Source organism: Hippocampus guttulatus, chromosome 22, assembly GCF_054856545.1.
Source record: "Hippocampus guttulatus isolate MCC_2025c chromosome 22, RoL_Hgut_1.0, whole genome shotgun sequence".
Classification (NCBI taxonomy): domain Eukaryota; kingdom Metazoa; phylum Chordata; class Actinopteri; order Syngnathiformes; family Syngnathidae; genus Hippocampus; species Hippocampus guttulatus.
The window spans coordinates 29,942-47,985 of record NC_141282.1 but is presented as its reverse complement, the minus strand read 5'-3'; the positions used below and the strand labels follow the sequence as shown (position 1 = coordinate 47,985).

The 18,044-nt window shown below is 45.6% G+C and overlaps 2 protein-coding genes across 11 annotated transcripts; both read right to left on the bottom strand.

Moving 5' to 3' along the window:
• Window positions 1–20: 20 nt before the first annotated feature.
• On the bottom strand, window positions 21–6,620 carry LOC147185870 (uncharacterized). 2 transcript variants are annotated; one of them, XM_086102926.1, is made up of 4 exons: window positions 6,124–6,620; window positions 5,848–5,939; window positions 2,821–3,156; window positions 21–2,101 (listed from the first exon to the last, which is right to left on the bottom strand). In XM_086102926.1, exons 1-4 carry the CDS (start codon window positions 6,126–6,128, stop codon window positions 462–464), a joined length of 2,073 nt encoding a protein of 690 aa, XP_085959052.1. In that variant the 5' UTR covers window positions 6,129–6,620; the 3' UTR covers window positions 21–461. The 2 variants fall into 2 exon arrangements, with proteins under 2 accessions (XP_085959052.1, XP_085959053.1); XM_086102927.1 differs by lacking the exon at window positions 2,821–3,156.
• On the bottom strand, window positions 3,484–16,744 carry LOC147185869 (H-2 class I histocompatibility antigen, D-D alpha chain-like). 9 transcript variants are annotated; one of them, XR_015099173.1, is made up of 8 exons: window positions 16,608–16,744; window positions 13,544–13,810; window positions 13,164–13,442; window positions 12,111–12,627; window positions 11,990–12,007; window positions 7,045–7,228; window positions 5,848–5,939; window positions 3,484–3,766 (listed from the first exon to the last, which is right to left on the bottom strand). XR_015099173.1 is itself a non-coding variant. In XM_086102944.1 (7 exons), the coding sequence occupies exons 1-7, from the start codon at window positions 16,669–16,671 to the stop codon at window positions 5,925–5,927; spliced, it is 1,344 nt and encodes a 447-aa protein (XP_085959070.1). In that variant the 5' UTR covers window positions 16,672–16,744; the 3' UTR covers window positions 3,484–5,924. The 9 variants fall into 9 exon arrangements, 8 of the variants coding, with proteins under 8 accessions (XP_085959070.1, XP_085959066.1, XP_085959068.1 ...); XM_086102944.1 differs by having other exon boundaries at window positions 3,484–5,939; XM_086102947.1 differs by lacking the exons at window positions 3,484–3,766; window positions 5,848–5,939 and having other exon boundaries at window positions 7,069–7,195; window positions 12,111–12,221; window positions 12,319–12,627.
• Window positions 16,745–18,044: the final 1,300 nt, after the last annotated feature.

The following is an 18,044-nucleotide window of genomic DNA, read 5'->3' as shown; positions in this document are numbered from 1 at the left end:
CACCGCAAACAGATACTCGCTGAGACTCAGAAACACAGTATTATTTGCAGTCATACATTTTCAACTACTGTATTACCTTAGCTATGATGATATGAGGCAAGTGTGTTGTGAATACATGAAAAACAGTGAAAAAGTAATATGGAAGCGTATTCATGAAAATCCCTTCACTATCAATTCATCCACAACACTATGACATCAAATTTAAAAATAAATAAATGATCTAAAATGCATTTTAGGGTCTAAATATGATCAAAGACACTAACTAAAGTACAACTACATTTCATAGCCAAAACTCAAAATGAAAATTTTAAAAAATCTCAACAAACTGACAACTCACCATATTTTCAACACAACAAACACAAACATTTCTTTCATTGAGGAACCTTGCAAGATGCTGCATAGAATTCAGTCATCCTTGGAGCATGAAGTGATGAAGCCTAATCAGATGAGAAACCAAGGCTTCATTGATGAGTGTGTTGGTGCATTGCAACACACTCATGGTTCTTCGCCTGATATTTCCATGAAAAGCTTCGGCAACAATTTGAGCAGGCAAAGGGTTTCTCACCAGTGTGTGTTCTGATGTGATTTAATAAGATTCCCTTCTGAGAGAATCTTTTACCACAGACTGAGCAAGCAAAAGGTTTCTCCCCCACGTGGGTACTTGTGTGTCTTTTTAAGCTCCCCTGACGAGAGAATCTTTTACCACAGACTGAGCAGGCAAAAAGTTGCTCACCAGTGTGTATTTTTGTGTGAATTATTAAGTTTTCCTTATGTGAGAATCTTTGACCACAAACTGAGCAAGCAAAAGGCTTCTCACCAGTGTGGGTTCTTGTGTGGCCTTTTAAGGCTCCCTTCTGAGTAAATCTTTGACCACAAACTGAGCAGGCAAAGGGTTTCTCACCAGTGTGTGTTCTGATGTGCTTTGTTAAGGTTCCCTTCTGAGAGAATCTTTTATCACAGACTGAGCAAGCAAAAGGCTTCTCACCAGTGTGGGTTCTTGTGTGAATTCTTAAGCTTTCCTTACGTGAGAATCTTAGACCACAGACGGAGCAGAAAATAGGTTGATCACCAGTATGGGTTTTTGTGTGGTTTGATAACTGTCCCTTCTGACAGAATCTCTGGCCACAAACTGAGCAGACAAAGGGTTTCTCACCAGTGTGTGTTCTGATGTGGACTTTTAAGATTCCCTTCTGAGAGAACCTTTGCCCACAAACTGAACAGGCAAAAGGGTTTTCACCAGTGTGGGTTCTTGTGTGTATTTGTAAGGTCCCCTTCTCAGAGAATATTTGTCGACAAATTGAGCAGGCAAAGGGTTTCTCACCAGTGTGTGTTCTGATGTGCTTTGTTAAGGTTCCCTTCAAAGAGAATCTTTTGTCACAAAGTGAGCAGCCAAAAGATTTCTCACCAGTGTGCGTCTTTAGGTGTGCTGTCAAATATCCCTTCAAGGAATATCTTCGACCACAGACTGAACAAGCAAAAGGTTTCTCGCCAGTGTGTGCACTTGTGTGCCTTCTTAACTCTATCTTCCGAAAGAATGTTAGACCACAAACTGAGCAGACAACATGTCTATGACGTTTTAAGTGACCCATTTGAGAGAATCTTTGGTCACAAACTAGGCAGGCAAAGGGTTCCTCGCCAGTGTGGCAACTCATATGCCTCTTCAAACTGCTCACTGAAACACAAGTTTTCCCACATTCAGAACATTTCCAGCCTTTGTCAGTTTCACATGCTTGTGATCCTCCATCACCTTCTGATGTCATGTATGGACACGAGCTATTGCCTGGAGGCCCCACCTCTTTGCTCGCTTCACTTTGACCCTCATTTTCACGTTTTAAAGGGCCACCAGTCAATGGCAGCTTAGAGATATTCTGCTCTTCTTTCTCCTCTTTGATGTAGGGAGACTTTTTTTCATCCTCCTTGGGATGGAGATGCTTTTCCTCCTTCTCTTTGATGTGACTGTGCTCTTCTTCTTCCTTTTGATTAATAAGAGGCTCGGGCTCCTCCTTTTCTTGAATGCAGGGGTCCACTTCATCCTCCAATTCCTCTTTAATGTGGGGGGACTCTGGCTCCCGCAGCCCAGGACAAACATCTTCACTGACATCTTGAAGACACAAGAAGATAAAGAAAAAAGGTTTGGCAAAGTCAATTCTCACAGTGTAACTGTAGATGGCAGACATTGTTTAGATTTATACTTGTGGTCGATTATAATTTAAGGCTATTACAATAAAAAGGTAATAAGGCTCGTAACATTTATTAGTCAGCTGGTGTGACTAAATCTGGCCACATTTAGGCAAAAACAAATGTTGATGAAATACCATGTACAAAACATTATCCCTCCCTCCGTTCATATTGTAATCCGCCTGGCCTCGCAGGGTTTGCGGCGGTGTTTGAGTGTATCCCAGCTGACTTCGGGCTGTAGCCCTGAACTGGTGTCAGCCAATCGCAGGGCACACATAGACGAACAACCATCCGTAATGTGGGAGGAAACCGGAATACCCACGCAGGACAACATGTAAACTACACACAAGAAGGCCGGCGCGGGAATCGAACCCTGCACCTCTGTATTGTGAGGCGGACGTGTTAACCGGTCGCCCACCGTAACCCCACAAAATGCAAATGTGTTTCGTGAATATTTGGCCGACTATCAGACTTGAAATTGACGTTTGTGTGTTTTTTAGGTTTTTGACTTTGGGCGGCTCTATTTGAACAATGTGGTGATGATTACATCATGTATAGGCATCAATAATTTGGGACCCGGTTGTGGTGAAGCCAATTTCACCATCCTCCCGAGTGGTGCTGTGGGGCGTGGTGTTAGGATACCTAAGAGGCTGTCCACTCGTGACACTCCACAGTGGTCTCCGTCACCTTCTGATATCACGTGTTGATTTGAGCTGCTGCGTGGAGGCCCCGCTCCTCGCCCCGCTTCACTTTGGCCTTCGCCTTCACTTTTTAAAGGGACACCAGTTGATGACAACTTGCAGATATACCCCTCCTCCTCCTCTTTGATATGAGTGTGCCCTCCGTCCTCCTTTTTAATGATAGGGGGCTCTGGCTCCTCCTTTTCTTGAATGCAGGGGCGCTCTTCATCCTCCACTTCCTCCTTAAAGTGGGAGGACTCTGGCTCCTGCTGTCCAGGACCAACATCTTCACGGATGCCTTCAAAACACATGAAGGTCAACACAAAACATTCGGTCATGTCAATTCTCATGTTGGAAATTGGAATTTGCACATGGCTGTTTGTACTCCTGCTTGAGGTTGATCGGTGCTTAAAGCTATTCCAATATATGGGTAAAAAGATGTTCAATGTTTTTCCTGCGTTCAAAATTGCATGGCGGCCACCCCCAGCCAGGCCGATTGAGATCACTTAACATCGCGTAGAGCTCGAGCCGTACTGATTGAGTGACGGCGGTCCTTCTGTGGCAGCGTATTTTCACTGCAGCTGCAATGCTGGGCCACGATGAAAGTGCTACATCAACAGCAGTACAAGATTGAAATTTTATTTTTTTATTCCTCTTTCCATGTAGTCTCAAAAACACGTGAGCCACTTGACAACAAGTAATAGAATCTTCAAAAGAACTAAAAAAATCGATTGGGTCCAGTCAAGGGATGCCAGCGGAGGAGTTAAGTGTTCCCTCTGACGAGTACCAGTCAAGAGGCGAGCGGCAGCATTCTGGACCAACTGGAGGATTGGGTGACTCCGAAGTAAAGTGCATGACAGTCATCCGGACGAGATGTGACGAAGCCGTGCTGCCTCAGATGAAAGAAGCTGGAGTTCACAACAGGTTCTTAAATCTAAAAACTTGGAGCACATCACTCAAAGAGTAGGCAGGTCAATGGCTCTTGCCAAATTCTTGACCTCCATTGACAAAGAAATCACCACATTCTTTAACAAGCTTCTTTTTCTCACTCATAATCGAATTGTCTTGCTCAACAATATTTGTTGGAATGTCTCGATGATGGCAATTTTTTTTTATTTCATTACAAACCCTCTCTAAACACTCCATGTATCCTTTTTGGGGGGGGGAGTCTTAACTTCTTGCCAAACATGATTCAAAAGCTCCACTGCTTCTGTTGATGTTACCCTGTTTCACTTCGGCGTCTGTCTTTCCATTTTTGACATTATCTTATCATCCATTTCAAATGTTGGGGGGAAGAGTCGGCCTTTTTCTTCCTCCGCGTGTTCATTAATTTTGGATGATGAGGATGTTGGTTATCCAAATACAGGCTGGAGACGATGAACAGTAACTTCGAAGGTTTTATTTTTCTTTTCTGCAGTTTACGCATCCATTTGGGCTCTGAGAGTTTCAGATTTCGTCAGGAAGCGTAGAAAACATTCAGTCACGAGAATATATACAGACAATATGATAATGAGAGGCGGGCAGTTACGGCTCCATGCAAATCCCGGATACAAAGAAATTAACATGTCATCTGACCCGGTGTGGCTGGAAAAAGTTGGGAGTGGTGAGGTGAGACCAGACCACCACTCCCACTATTGTCTTCGGTCTAAGCTTTGATGTGATGGCAGCAACACAGATGCTTGAGATAACACTTCCTCTTTTGATGTTAAACATGTCCTATGGAGGGGGGTCCTAAAAGTGGTGGGGTTGAGGGAGCACTAAAGGTGATTGTAATCACAGTGAGCAGGAAATACCTTCAATGGCATTCAACATTTTTTGTTTCAAGTGTTTGAACAGAACCAACAACAGAGAGGGGCGAAAAAAAATCACATTAAGGAATAGATTCCTTAACACTAATGATGCAAAAACTGGTAAATGGTCACTTGCATCACAAACGAATAATCCACTTTTTAACCTCATTTATTCCCATAAATTTTATTGTTGGGATTTTATGATTGCCTTTTTCGACTGAGCCAGTAGAGGGCAATATAGCTCTACTTTAGTTTCATAGTGAGTGACGTGGTCGGACGCGCCTTTTCTTTTTCTCTCTCTACCTGTTCAATAAAACACGCCGATACATGGCTGATGGAAACGCCTCGCTCAACTTGTCATTCTTGGCTGAAAGGCAGAAGGATGCCAATCTGCACGTGCTGTGAAGCGACTCTGCTAACAATTATCAATCAATGTTGCACTCTCCTTAGTTCATCAGCTCGGTTTGAAGATTAGGGGTTGAAACTCAAACTGAGCATCATTAATTCGGCAGTCTTCATGTGATTATTCAATTTCAACAAATCAATGCTTATAGCGCCCCAAACAAAAATCACCATGCCATGGTATTTTGGATTTCATTCAGAAATCATTTTACCCCGCGTGTTCAAAAACACCTTTTTTTCCTGTTTTAAACATAATTTATAATAGTCATGTTCCATCAAACTGTCAACAACAGTTGTCAAACCACTGCAATGTAATCAGACTCTACATTTCTTTCTGAAACAACTATTCTACTTGCGGAAAAAAGAAAAGAAACACAAAAATAAGAAAATCCCTCGGGAAACCGTGGGGGGGGCATCATGCTGAGATTTCAGGTTGTCCAGTTTTGCTGATTATGCTGATAAAAAGTGCCTAAATCTTTTATTTTTCAAAATATTGCATCCTGCAAATTGGCGCTTTATGCTTAAATTAAACAAGTCACAAAGAGATTGGAGGACGAAGTCTTTTCATGATACTTGTCGGAATAGTAGAGCTGGCAACACAGTGTCTAACCAGCAGCCATTTTGGATACATTTTTGGTATATAGAGATATCATGACCACATTCTTAAAACGTAATCTGAGCAAAAGGGTGAATTCAGAATTGCGTATCAAAGTGGTTGGCCGTCGCATTCATCAGCGACCAGGAAAGAGCTCACTTTCAAAAAAGGTTGGGAGCGAAAGAACGAGAAGTGCCCGAACCTGCTCTGGTCGAGACAACTCCGATCTTCTCGAAAACAGAGTCGTTGTCCTCTTTTGCTCCGAAGAAATCATCCTCGTCACCTACCGTCCTCCTGCACAACATTTTCACACGATTCATGACAACACCATACACTCTCACAACTTTTGTAACTCTGCCGGGTGACGAAACGAGTCTCTTTGTCAAGCGGTTAGGAAGCTAGGCGAAGGAAGCTCAACGTTTAAAAAATAAAGTTTGAGCGAATTATTTTATAGCCCAGTAAGAAATGATGGACGTACCGCATCGAGGCTTCGGTGCGTTCAGTTGTAATGACGAAGAGGGAATGAGATTTTCACGGGTGCATTTTTATAATGAAACGCGTGTAGGTCGTTTCTTCTGCGGATACACAGGCCGCAGCAACGACATACGGCAAGTCCTTTCGGACAAACTTCATCGCAAGACAAACCGGTCAAGGACACGAATACACCTGCCTGTAATATGGATTTTTTCGTCATTTTTTGCTTCATTTTGTTTGTGTGTATGTGTGTGTGTGCGCGCGCTGCTTAATATTGGTGATTCGCGCTTGACATAAAGTTAGTTTATAATGTTTTGCCGTAGATTTTGTTATTTTTTCCACTATTTTTTCTATCATTTTTTTGTTTTACTGTTTATAGTTCTATGGATGATGTTTGCTCCATGCCCAGCATTTTGTATACAGCGGTGGTTTTTTGAAAGTGCTTCATAAATACAGTTGAGTTGAGTTGATTTTCCGCCGAAACTTTCTCGACCCACCCGCCTCAACGCGCAGCACTGCATCCCCCCCCCCCCCCCCTAGGTTTTCTCAAATACAGCCAAGCCTTACGATCTCCATCACTACTTTTCTAGACTAAAGCACCTTACGTTAAATCTTCTTCTCCCTATTAAATCGTCGCGGTGTACGTTGGAGCTTCTCACTGAAATCAAAGCCATCACTTTGTTTCGTGACTTCCTGTTTCCAGATATGGTCATCTGCATATCCTCATCTTTGACGTGCTTTCCTTGATCTAAAAAAATCGGTCAAAATTTGGCAAGGTGTGCACTGTTGAAATTTCTTTTATCTTTATTTAACTTTATTTATTCAGGAAAGGCCATTGACATCATATTTTCATTTGTAGTGGCGATCTGGCAGGGTACAAGCAGAGCAAAACAAGGAAATAAGATAAGATTGCAGAAATCCAAACCAAATTGGGGTGATGTGTCTGAAGTTCGAGGTGTAGAGGATGAACAGGAACGGAGCCAGGACAGTCCCCTGCGGCGCCCCAGTGCTGCAGAGAAGCCTGTCCGACTCGCAGCTCTGTACCCTCACGTACTGCGGCCTGTTTGTGAGGTAGCCTGTAATGATGTGAGGTGGTGGTGGTAAGAAGCCTAAGAGAATCATGTCAATAGTTACATGACACATTCCATTCCAAAATGACGTTCATTGTATTTAGGATCACAGATGCAGTTTTCAAAATCATTTTTTTCCTATGTAGTCTATTTTAATTACTGTAGTGCTTTTCTTACTTCAAAAATATTGGGGGCGACACGGGAGTCGACCGGCTGCGGCCGTCCTGTGAGGGGATTGCACGTTCTTCCCCGTCGTCTTGCACATGTCAAATTCAAGGCCTTGGGGGCCGGGATATATTGCTCCAATGATTTAGCACATGTGTGCATTGTCAACACTTCCATCTGTAGTAATGAATCGGTGTATCTGGGAAAAGCAGATCTTAAAGTAGCAAAATACACCTCTGTGTTGACTGATTGCACTTGTATGGCAAATATGGGGGCATACCTATCGGCTGTTCAGCACAGACCTGACGTTCCGATCTTGCTGGTCCGCTCATTAAACACAGAGATTGTTGTGTTACAGTTTGTCTATGTATTTATTTTTTTATCTCTGGTGAGCAGACCGATGTGCGCATCATCGCCCTTCAAGAAAAAAGCTATTATTCAGCGCTCCTTGTTGTGTGCCCCCCCTGACGTGCAGAAACGACCTCCCTGCTGTGAAAAGCCGGCGCCAGCCATTTTGGTGCCCGAAGCGCAAATGCTTCGTGGTGACCCCCAACCCCTGTACCATCTCTAACAGAAACAATATCTGAGCATTTGTAAGTTTGGCGTTATTTTACAAAATAACTTGTCAACTGTTTAAAAAATTAAGAGATAAATAATCCTAATTAAATATTTGTAAAACACAAAGTCGAGCCAAGTCAACTTTATTGTCAGATATGCTCTATGTGCAACATACAGCACAGATGAAATTCCTTTCCTCTCAACCACAGGAGAGAGAGAGGAGCCGCTGCGGGTACCCGCGCCGCCATCAACAGAACAGTTAACATAAAATAACAAAAAATGCTGCCCATTACAGGCGCAAAAAAAAAACACAATCGCCATGAGCTGTCCAGCAACGACAGTCAAATGGCGCTGACATTCGTCCCAATCAAAATCAGAATGGAACCAAATACTCAAATAAATAATATAAACAAAAACAATCCACTACTATTAACAGTAAAACATAGTTTTGAACCATGATACAAGTTAGTTAGTTAGTTAGTTCCGCCCGCTCCTATTTGGAACATTGGGCGACGAGCCTCCTCCATTTGTTCCGGTCACTGGCGACCCTTCTTGCTCCATGCCACTGAGGTCTTCTTTGGCAGTCTGTCTCCACGTCTTCTTTGGCCTACCTCTCTTCCTCTTTCCACCCTCTGGCATCCAGTCCATGGCCACACTTGCCGGTCTCTCTCTTGGCAGCCGGAGTACGTGGCCGATCATTTTCCTTCTCCTTTCAGAGACAATGTGTGACAGTTCAGCCACTCCTGCCCTCTTCATCACCTCCTCGTTGGTGATGTGGTCTCTCCATGAGATCCTCAGGATGGATCTCAGGCAACGCCGATGAAAGACATCTAACTTGTTGGTAATGTTGGCTGTCTTCATCCATGTCTCACAGGCGTAAATCACTGTTGGGATAACCACTGACATATAGAGGCGTAGCTTGGTGGTCATAGTGATGGCTTTCGATGACCAGATCTTGCGGAGGCGTTGGAACACTCCCGCAGCTTTACCAAGTCTACTGTTGACGTCTTTCTCCACACCACCTGTATTTGAGATGTTACTCCCAAGATATGTGAAGCTGTCAATGTACTCTGTCATGTTGGTGTAGAGTGAGTGGTTGAAGGTGTTGGTGCTGTCCGACGGCCATGGCCTTGGTCTTTTCCTGGCTAATTCGTAAACCGACCTTAACTCCGTGCTCATGCAGATTGTTGGTCAACTCCTGGAGTGCGGGCTGGGTGTGACTTAACAGAGCCAAATCATCTGCAAATTCCAGGTCAGCTAGTCTGCTCCCTCCCCACTTGATACCAACTTTTTCCCCTGTGATGGACTTCCTCATCACAAAGTCAATTATGATGATGAAGAGTAGGGGTGACAGAATGCAACCCTGTCTTACACCAGTGACAATGTCAAAATCATCAGTTGTGCCACTGTTGGTTTTGACACAACAGGTTGAGTTGTGGTACAATGACCTGAAGATGTTGATGTACTTGAGGGGTACACCATACAGCTGGACGATCTGCCACAGTGACTCCCGGTGGATGCTGTCGAAGGCTTTCTTGAAATCGATATAGTTGATCATGAGTGGTGTCTGAAGTTCTTGGCACTGCTCTATGTTTCGAAGAGTAAAGATCTGTTCGGCGCAAGACCTTCCCTTCCTGAAACCGGCTTGCTCTTCCCTCAAGATGTTATCCACTTCATCTTTAAGGCGATGTAGCAGGACACTGCAGAATACCTTGCTGAGGATTGACAGCAGTGTAATGCCCCACCAGTTATTGCAGTCTGCGAGGTTTCCCTTCTTAGGAAGCGTGACAATGACCCCACGTCTCCAGTTGGCAGGAACCTCTTCAGCATGCCAAATCAGGTTGAACAGGTGGGTAAGGCTCTCCACAACAGCGTCTTGGCCGTGTTTCAACATCTCGGCAGCTACCTCATCGAGTCCCGGTGCCTTGTTGTTCTTAAGGCCCTTGATTGCTCTGGCAACCTCAGTCTCGGATATCTCTTTCGATGTAATATTTAGAGCTGGAGCTGGTGTCTCTTGATCGAAATTGAAGAGCACGGGAGGCATTGGTTGGTTGAGAACCTCCCTGAAGTGTTCCAGCCATCTTGCTTCTTGCTCCTCGTCGCTTAGAAGTGTCCTGCCATCCTTGCTCCTGATTGGCACGCTAGAGCTGCTCCTGGAGTTGGTTAGCTCCCGCACGATCTTGTATAGGGTCGTCGTGTTGTTGTTCTCGGCTGCTTCCTGTGCCTCTCTTGCTTTCTCTTCTAGCCACTGTCTTTTATCCTTCCTGCAACTCTTCTTCACTGCCCTGTCCAAGCGCCTGTACTCCTCGTCTTCCATCCTCCAGCTCCGGAGCCTCCTCTTTTGTTCTCTTTTTATCTTGGCCACTTTCCTTTCATCAATCAACTTCCAGGTGTTGTCTGTTATCCATCTCTCTTTGTTGGTACCCCTCTTTCTGCCGATAACTGCTTCTGCAGTTTCAGCAATGGCACAAGAGAACATACTCCACTGCTCCTCAATGTTTGCAAGGTGTTGTGATACCTTGAGCTTCCTACTCAACTCCTCACAGAAGCTTTCTGAGATGTTGTTATCCTTTAGCTTGTCCACTGCGTAAGGTCTCTTGGGCTGCACCTTTTTCACCTTCTTCAGCTTCAGCTTGATTTTACTCACCACAAGGAAGTGGTCTGAACCCACATCTGCACCTCTGTGGGAGCGAACGTCGAGCAATGACGAGCGCCACCTTGTGTTGATGCAGATGTAGTCCAGTTCGTTCTGGGTCCCGCCACCAGGTGAAACCCAGGTTACTTTGTGGATCCGCTTGTGCTCAAAAAAGGTGTTGCCAATGCTGAGGCCGTTGGTACTGGTTAGCATCAACAGTCTCTCCCCGTTGTCGTTCGTGGAGCCTGCAGACCCATGTGGTCCAACTGTGGCATTCAGGCCCCTTCTGTCATTATCCAGTTTTGCGTTGAAGTCTCCAATCAGCATTTTGATGTCATGTCTGGGGATCTCCTCAAGCACGGTCTGGAGCTGGTTGTAGAAGGTGTCTTTATCGTCCGCTGAGGCAGCTTCGGTTGGGGCATAGACTTGTACGATGGTTACTTTGGCATATCTGGTGTAGAGCCTTGCTGTAATAATCCGTTCATTCACCGGCTTCCATCCAATCAATGCTTTTGCTGCACTATTGGAGAGGATGATGCCGACTCCATGGGAATGGTGGTCTTGCTTCCCAGAGTACAGAAAAGTTGCTCCATCAACCACGAGACGCCCTTGCCCCGTCCACCTCATTTCACTAACGCCTAAGATGTCCAGGCGATAGTCCCTCATATTCTTCAGCACCTGGTCCATGCGACCAGACTGGAACATTGTGCGCCGAGACGTTCGCTGCCGAATGACTTTTGCGGCGCTGTCCGATCTTCTATTTGTGTCTTTTTATTCTACAACTGTTGCCGTGTCTGCACTGTACAGTACACGGTGTCATTTTGCGTATTCTTTATTCTTTATTTAAACAACTAATATTAGTAACGTACCGATAACCGCAAAGGATTTGAGACGCCTTGATTTGAGTCTGACTTAAACTGTCCAAGATGGCCGAAGCTCAGTGGCCGTCAATCAGCAGTGAGACCAAACAAAAACAAACATGTTCTCCCTTATAAAATTGATTTTGTGATCTCGTGATTGTGTGCATGTATGTATGATTTTTTTAAAAATATGATTTTAGGGAGGGCTATTTGAAATGACACCTGACAACCATTGTTGTTGTCTTTTTGGGGACAGCCGGAAAGGCCGATTGGCATTTCCGTTCATTTCATTGGACAAAGAGGATTTGTGACGCTCGTGCTTTCGGTTACGAGCGCGGCCACTCAACAAATTCAACTCACATGAAAGGCACCGATGTTGTTTTTTGTTTTTTTGGTGCACAGCGAGAGCTTCTCACGGCGCTTCTCACATCAACATTCAGGCGTGCATCGTTACGGAGCCGACTCTTCCTGCCGTTTCAAGCGACTCCCGATTCACGCTTGGGCGGCAAAGGGCTAAATCGGACCTTCGCGGAACCGCCTCGTTTATTGCGGCTCAAAGGAAACAGAAATTGTTTTACTTACACGCCGCAGATTATTTGGCTGGAAGGAAAGAGAAAGAAGGTTTGGATGAGGGACTTTTTGCCACAAGTGGCGCAAGTTCTCTTTGGATCTTCCCGACAGACCAGATCTCGGCGTCCCTCACCTCGTCTGTTGCGGCGACGCTTGGCGAGGACCGCCGCCACCCCCGCCGCCAGCAGAGCCAGGAGCCCCGACGTGAAGGCGACGGCCGCCGCCATCTTGACTCGTTCTTCTTCTTTTCACGTGGCGACGAAGAGAAGCGCGCGAGGCGCTCGTCACGACACCGTTGGCGAGAGTCAATCCGAGGTGACGCAACGACTCAAGTGGCTCGCCTGCGTCGCGCGCGTTGCTCAGGATGTTTTTGGCGTCCAACTCGACGACGATGGCTCCCTCGACGCCGGCCAGCCGGAACACACATTCGTACTTGGCCTCCGCGTCGGGCGCCGCCTCCACTTTCAGGTGGACCGCCGTCTGGAAGGTTCCGTCGTGGTTGGGGAGCGTCTGGCCCATCTCCACGTCCTCGTGCAGCTGCTCGCCGTCCTTCCTCCAAAAAAGATCCGACGTGAGGGGGTAGAAACCCGTCGCGAAGCAGGTGACCGGAGAGGAAGGCGTCTTCTGGAGGAGAGACACCCTGGGTAGCTCTGCGGCGAAGAGGGAGGCAACGACTTAGGGGGGGCCAAAGACCACGAGAGAACACGTGGGAGGAGCAAAGATGGAGAGAAAGTGCGAGAAGAACTGAGCAAAGAGAAATGTGGGGGGAGAAATCGTGAGAGCGGAGGAAGTAGGGAGAGCATGCGCAAGAGGATGACGCTCAGGCAACGCGTCAGGATCAAGACGGAGGGAAGGCGGGAGCGGACAAAAGTCGGGCAAAATGTGCAACGGCTTGAAGGACGGAGAAAGGGTGAGGGGGCAAAAGGGGCAACGTGTGAGAGGGGTCAACGAGGGCTAAAAGGTGTGAGAGCGAAAGATGGTACCTGTGAGTGGAAGATGGAGGGAACGCGTGAGACGGCGAAGGAAAACGGCGAGCGAGGACAACTTGGAAGCGCGCCGAGAAGGTGCGAGGAGACGACCGGCGGCGAGCATGTCGAGAGGGTGAAAGAAAGCGAGAGCGTGCGAGGACGATGGACAGATGAAGAGAACGGCTGAGAGGACGAGAGCGCGTGAGCGGCCGCCGCACCTGTTCTCATCAGGAAGTCCCGCCCGTTGCTCACGTACGTCATCAAGGCAGCAGGACAAATCACAGTGAGGGTACGCTTCCAGTATTCTTTGAGGCTGTCCGATCGTTCCCACTTGTTCTTTGTGATGAACGCTTGTGGATGTGCTGCGATCCATCTCATCGTCTTCAGCTCAAATGAGATGAAGTCTTCTCCGTCATAACTGTGCTGAGTCCAACCATCCGCCTCACCAGTCTCGTCATCCCATTCACAGCCCTGCATCTCCTGCATCATGTGAACGCCTGAAAGTGTCACGCGCACGATGAACGGAGAGAAGCCAGCAGTGACGTGCGTGTTTATGAGTCGGGGCACATCCGCTACGTCGTACGAGCGGAAAACCAACCTCCAGTTTGGTTGAAGCGCTCTTTCGCGATTTCAATGCTGACTTTGTACACCTGCTCATTGTTGATACTGTTGTGCCTCTCTCGCTCCCACAAGTCTGGATCCTCCGCTGCGATTTTGTTCACCCGGTCCAGTTTGGCTTTCGTTTTCCGGCTCTTGCTGTCAAACTGCAAAATCTGAACGCCGTCAACATACGCGACCTCCCAGTACTCTGGCAGCTTTGCGATTTGAGAGGACGCTGTCACGAAATAACGCAGCGTATGTAGCGCTGAAAGAAAAGACAAGAAAATGGGCCCCATTTTATTCTTTTGCTTTGCATTCGGCAGCCTCGCGCAATGCGGGGTTGACATGACTCCATCCGCTCTCGGGGCCTCGACACTCTGGACATGATTGACGCCACGTTTGATCGAAGCGCATTTTTACTCGCAAAGCTTCTCTGTGATGTGACGACCCCACACTCGTCGTTTTCTCTTTTTGATTTCTTCAAAGATGTTGAATGCCCCTCACCGTTGGTTGAAACACACTTACAACAGAAATCGAGTGGCCTTACATTTAACGACTGTCATTCATTTGAAAAAATAACAATTCAAATCATTGGATAAAAGTCAGACACGATACCACTCCAACAACAAAAAAACAAAAAATTAGAAGGTTATCGACTATCCACGCATGAAATTCAACGTAGGCTATACAGTGCGTTTTTCTGATAGATTAGAGACGATTTTATTTCCATTAGAGTCAAACGATGATTTTTTTAAATCAATGCAATCATACCGGATCAAGATGAAAAGAGTTCGCGTACTTTTTAACGTGATTCTCAAAGTGGGACGTGATGACCACTCGCAAGCTCTTAGGAATGATGAGGCAAAAGAAACACGACGTTCGATATGAAATAGATCAGGGGTGGGCAAACTTTTTGGCTCGGGGGCCACGTTGACTTTTAAAATTTGACATGCGGGCCGGGTCAGCACAAGATACGGTACATATATTTTTTTAAAAAACAACCGGCATTAGTTGACGGTCCATATCAAACATGAACAGAGCAAAGGTATCGAAGTATGAACCTCCTTTTTTTTTTCACGAGAACAGTGTTGTTGATCACCGATTTCAGCCAGTGCATTGCTGCAGACGGGTTGTGGTCCGACCAGTAGAAGTAGAGCGATACTCTAAATATTTTCAAGCAACGAATCATATTTGCGGTGTCCAATCTTTCCTTAGAACAGAATTTCCATATGTGGGATACGACTATGGTACATGTCCTTTATGAACAGTATGTTACCAACTTACACGAGCATCAAATTGCAACGATACGTTGCCCAAAAACTGTTTCTAACACAAAATCTGCAGCAAACAGTACAGGCATGTGAACCAAATAGAACAAAGTTCGGACTATTTTCTGCAAAATGAGACGAGGAAGCTTTTCTTTCCACTCACTCGCTGTCTCCAACTCGACCTCCCCTCGATCGCCACCCACGACAGCGTTGCTCAGCTGATGTCGTGCAACCAACTTTTTCAGCGAGCCACGGGACGCTTCCAAGTCCTCCGTGCCCATAGTTGGCGCCGTGGAGCTCGCATTCTACCTAATTAGCGGCGCAGTTAGCGGAAGGTTGTTAGCACCGTAACAGGTCAAGCTTTCGAGGAAACGTTCATTGACTGGACTCTCCGTCGAGCCGCAAGCGATTCACTCTGAGCAGGGAAACCGGTAGAATTTTTCAAATTCTCGCCGATTTGAGTCTTTGCGACTCCAAGCGTCTCCTGAATGTTTCGTATGATGTAACCCGCTTGGCTTTATCGGATGAGTTTCACTTTCTCTTCCGCGGTCACGGCCGGTCCTCTTCGTTGACATGCCATGATCTACAGCAGTGTCTATTTCCAGCCAAGGCGCATTTCTTTCGCTGAAAAAATCCCGCGGCACGCCACTAGCTGAAAATGTGGAAAAAAAGCTTATTTTAACAATCAGTGTTGTGTTGTTATGATAAGCGGTTTTTTTAACATTGAAGAATAACGTTATAACACCTTGATTAGGAATCAAATCTACATCAATCCAATATTTTATAGTCTTTCTTATTTATTCTCACTCAGTGTGATGAAAGGTTTGGATGACCACATATCTGATATCCTGGCAGCGTTTGACTCGAAGGGTCATGTATCTATTTAATAGATACATGTAATCACATATGTAAAACTTCCCTTCGAGTCAAACGCACGGTACGTTTTCAACTATTGAAGTACATTAGTTGTTTAACTTTCATGTCCAACACATTTGCATTTGCACCGCTGCCCCGGGTTTCGTGGACATTTAGGCCGACCGCATGACTCCATTTTCATGTCAGGCATTGTGGCGGCGCGGTGTGAGCTTCTGACTTTTTTTTCCTCCAAAGTTTGTACATGACAAAACGTTTGAGAACTGCTGCTCCAAACCATTGCAACCGGAACACAATCAAAACTAAATAAATAACCAAATAAATTGTTGAAATGTCGACACCGAATGAGGAAGTTTAACCCCCGCCCCACCTTGTTGAACAGAACAAGAAATGTAAGCTTATGTTATATTATTAATTATCATTTTATGTTTGAGCATCATATATTTCATGTTAAGTATCCCTAAATTATATTCTGTTGTTTAATAAATGCTTAGACATTTTTTATGTTGCTGTTAAAGTAAGAGAAGCAAGAAGTGATTTTAGTTACGGGGGTTGTGTTCTCGGACGTGCTGCGGCGCAGACGTTTTTTTTCTCCTTTTATTAAACTGCATTGAAGGATTCCATCTCTCCATCTGTCATTCGCAAAGAAGAGCCATCCACTGAAAAACAACGAACCCCTCAACCGACAGAAATAAAAAACCACGGGCAGATTAACATGCAACGTTGAAGCTAATCTTTTTCTGCTCAACCACTGACGCAGTTTAACATTTCATGACCGTGGGTTCGCCTTTCCATATTTAATCGATAACATATTTATGCTGGTCGGTGTTGAGGCAGCGGACACGCGAAGAGAATAAACGTTAACGCGTCGGTTTACAATCTTTCGCGCAAGTAACCAAGTTGTCAACAAAGTGCACTTACCAGGCGTCACGTTGAGTGTTTGCAGAGCCGCAACAAAGAGGACGAGTAGATACATTCTCGGCATCCAAAGTTGTGTCGCAGAGGGACAAGTCGTGAGAAGTTACGACTGTCTGTCCCACGGGCGCACGGGAGATAAAAGCCGAGGGGGGGGGGGGCTTGGACCAGTTCACCTCCTGAACCAATTAGAATTCGGGCTGCCAGTGACGTCACTCGGCCTTTTTTTTCCATTGCCAGAATACATTTTCTGCCTGATTTTAAACGAAATTGCTTACGTCGTTTTGCGTACGTTGCTGAAACGACAGCAACTGTGTTTGTGTGTGTTCGAGGATTTCAAATGAGATGAAAAACAGTGTTTGTGGGATTCGTGCTGAAGCAGCGACATCCTCCTGGTAGTGAGGGGTAATCGCAACAAGGAAGCGCTCCTTTGCGTTTCTCTGAAATCACGTGACCCTCCTGTGCAGTCCCATTGGCATCCGATTTCCCTGACGTCATTCCGGTTGCTACACGTATGTCAACGTTGCCGACATATTGAATGTGGAAAAGTGGAGCACCGAGTGAAGCGTTATGACGTGTTAGGCTGAATTGTGCCTTTCCAAATCACTTCTTCCCTAAAATATAACACTCACACGGTGAAAGCATAACCGTGACACAGTTATGCGTGTGTGTGTGTGTGTATGAAATCAAAAAGAAACCTGTCGCTTTGCATACAGCCTGCTTTCAAAAACAAAGTGCATCTTCTCAGAACAGTTCAACTGCATTTCACAGTCCAACACATTTTCATTTAATATTTCATTCAAATACATTCAATGATTCAACAGCTTGATGAGAAAAAAGAAGACATTTTCATGCAGCAACCCTGGTGGGTTTTATACAATCCAACATGACACTAAGACCGACACTGACAGAAGAAAGCAATCCAAGGCACTCCTCAAATCTAATCTTGTACAGTACACCAAAAATAGAAACAAATTTTGAGCGTTGCAAAAATATGATCGCACCAATCACCCATGTGAAGAATAAATAACGTGTTTTAAAATCCAAACTCTCCTACGTTCTGACACCTGGAGAAAGCAGAGCACAGCAAATGCACAGAACCATGTTACCGAAACCCTCTCCAGAAACCCAAGATCTCATGTGAGCTAACTCATCCGATGACGCTCGGAAACGGGCTCAGTCAAAACTTGGAAGCAACCTCTGAATCAGGCACTGGCGGAGGGAGCAAAACACAATGTGAGATTGTTGGGGGGGGGGGGGGGCAGTCACACGCATGAAGGAAGTACATTTGCTCAAGCAACGTACTCTCAGCTGAATGGATCTTGCAAAGATGTAAAATAAATTCTCACGCTCTTTTGCCTTTAAAATTAATTTCAGGTAGTCACTGTATTACACAGTAAGGTACCACCTCATACGGGTGACCTGACTTCAGAATTTTTCAAG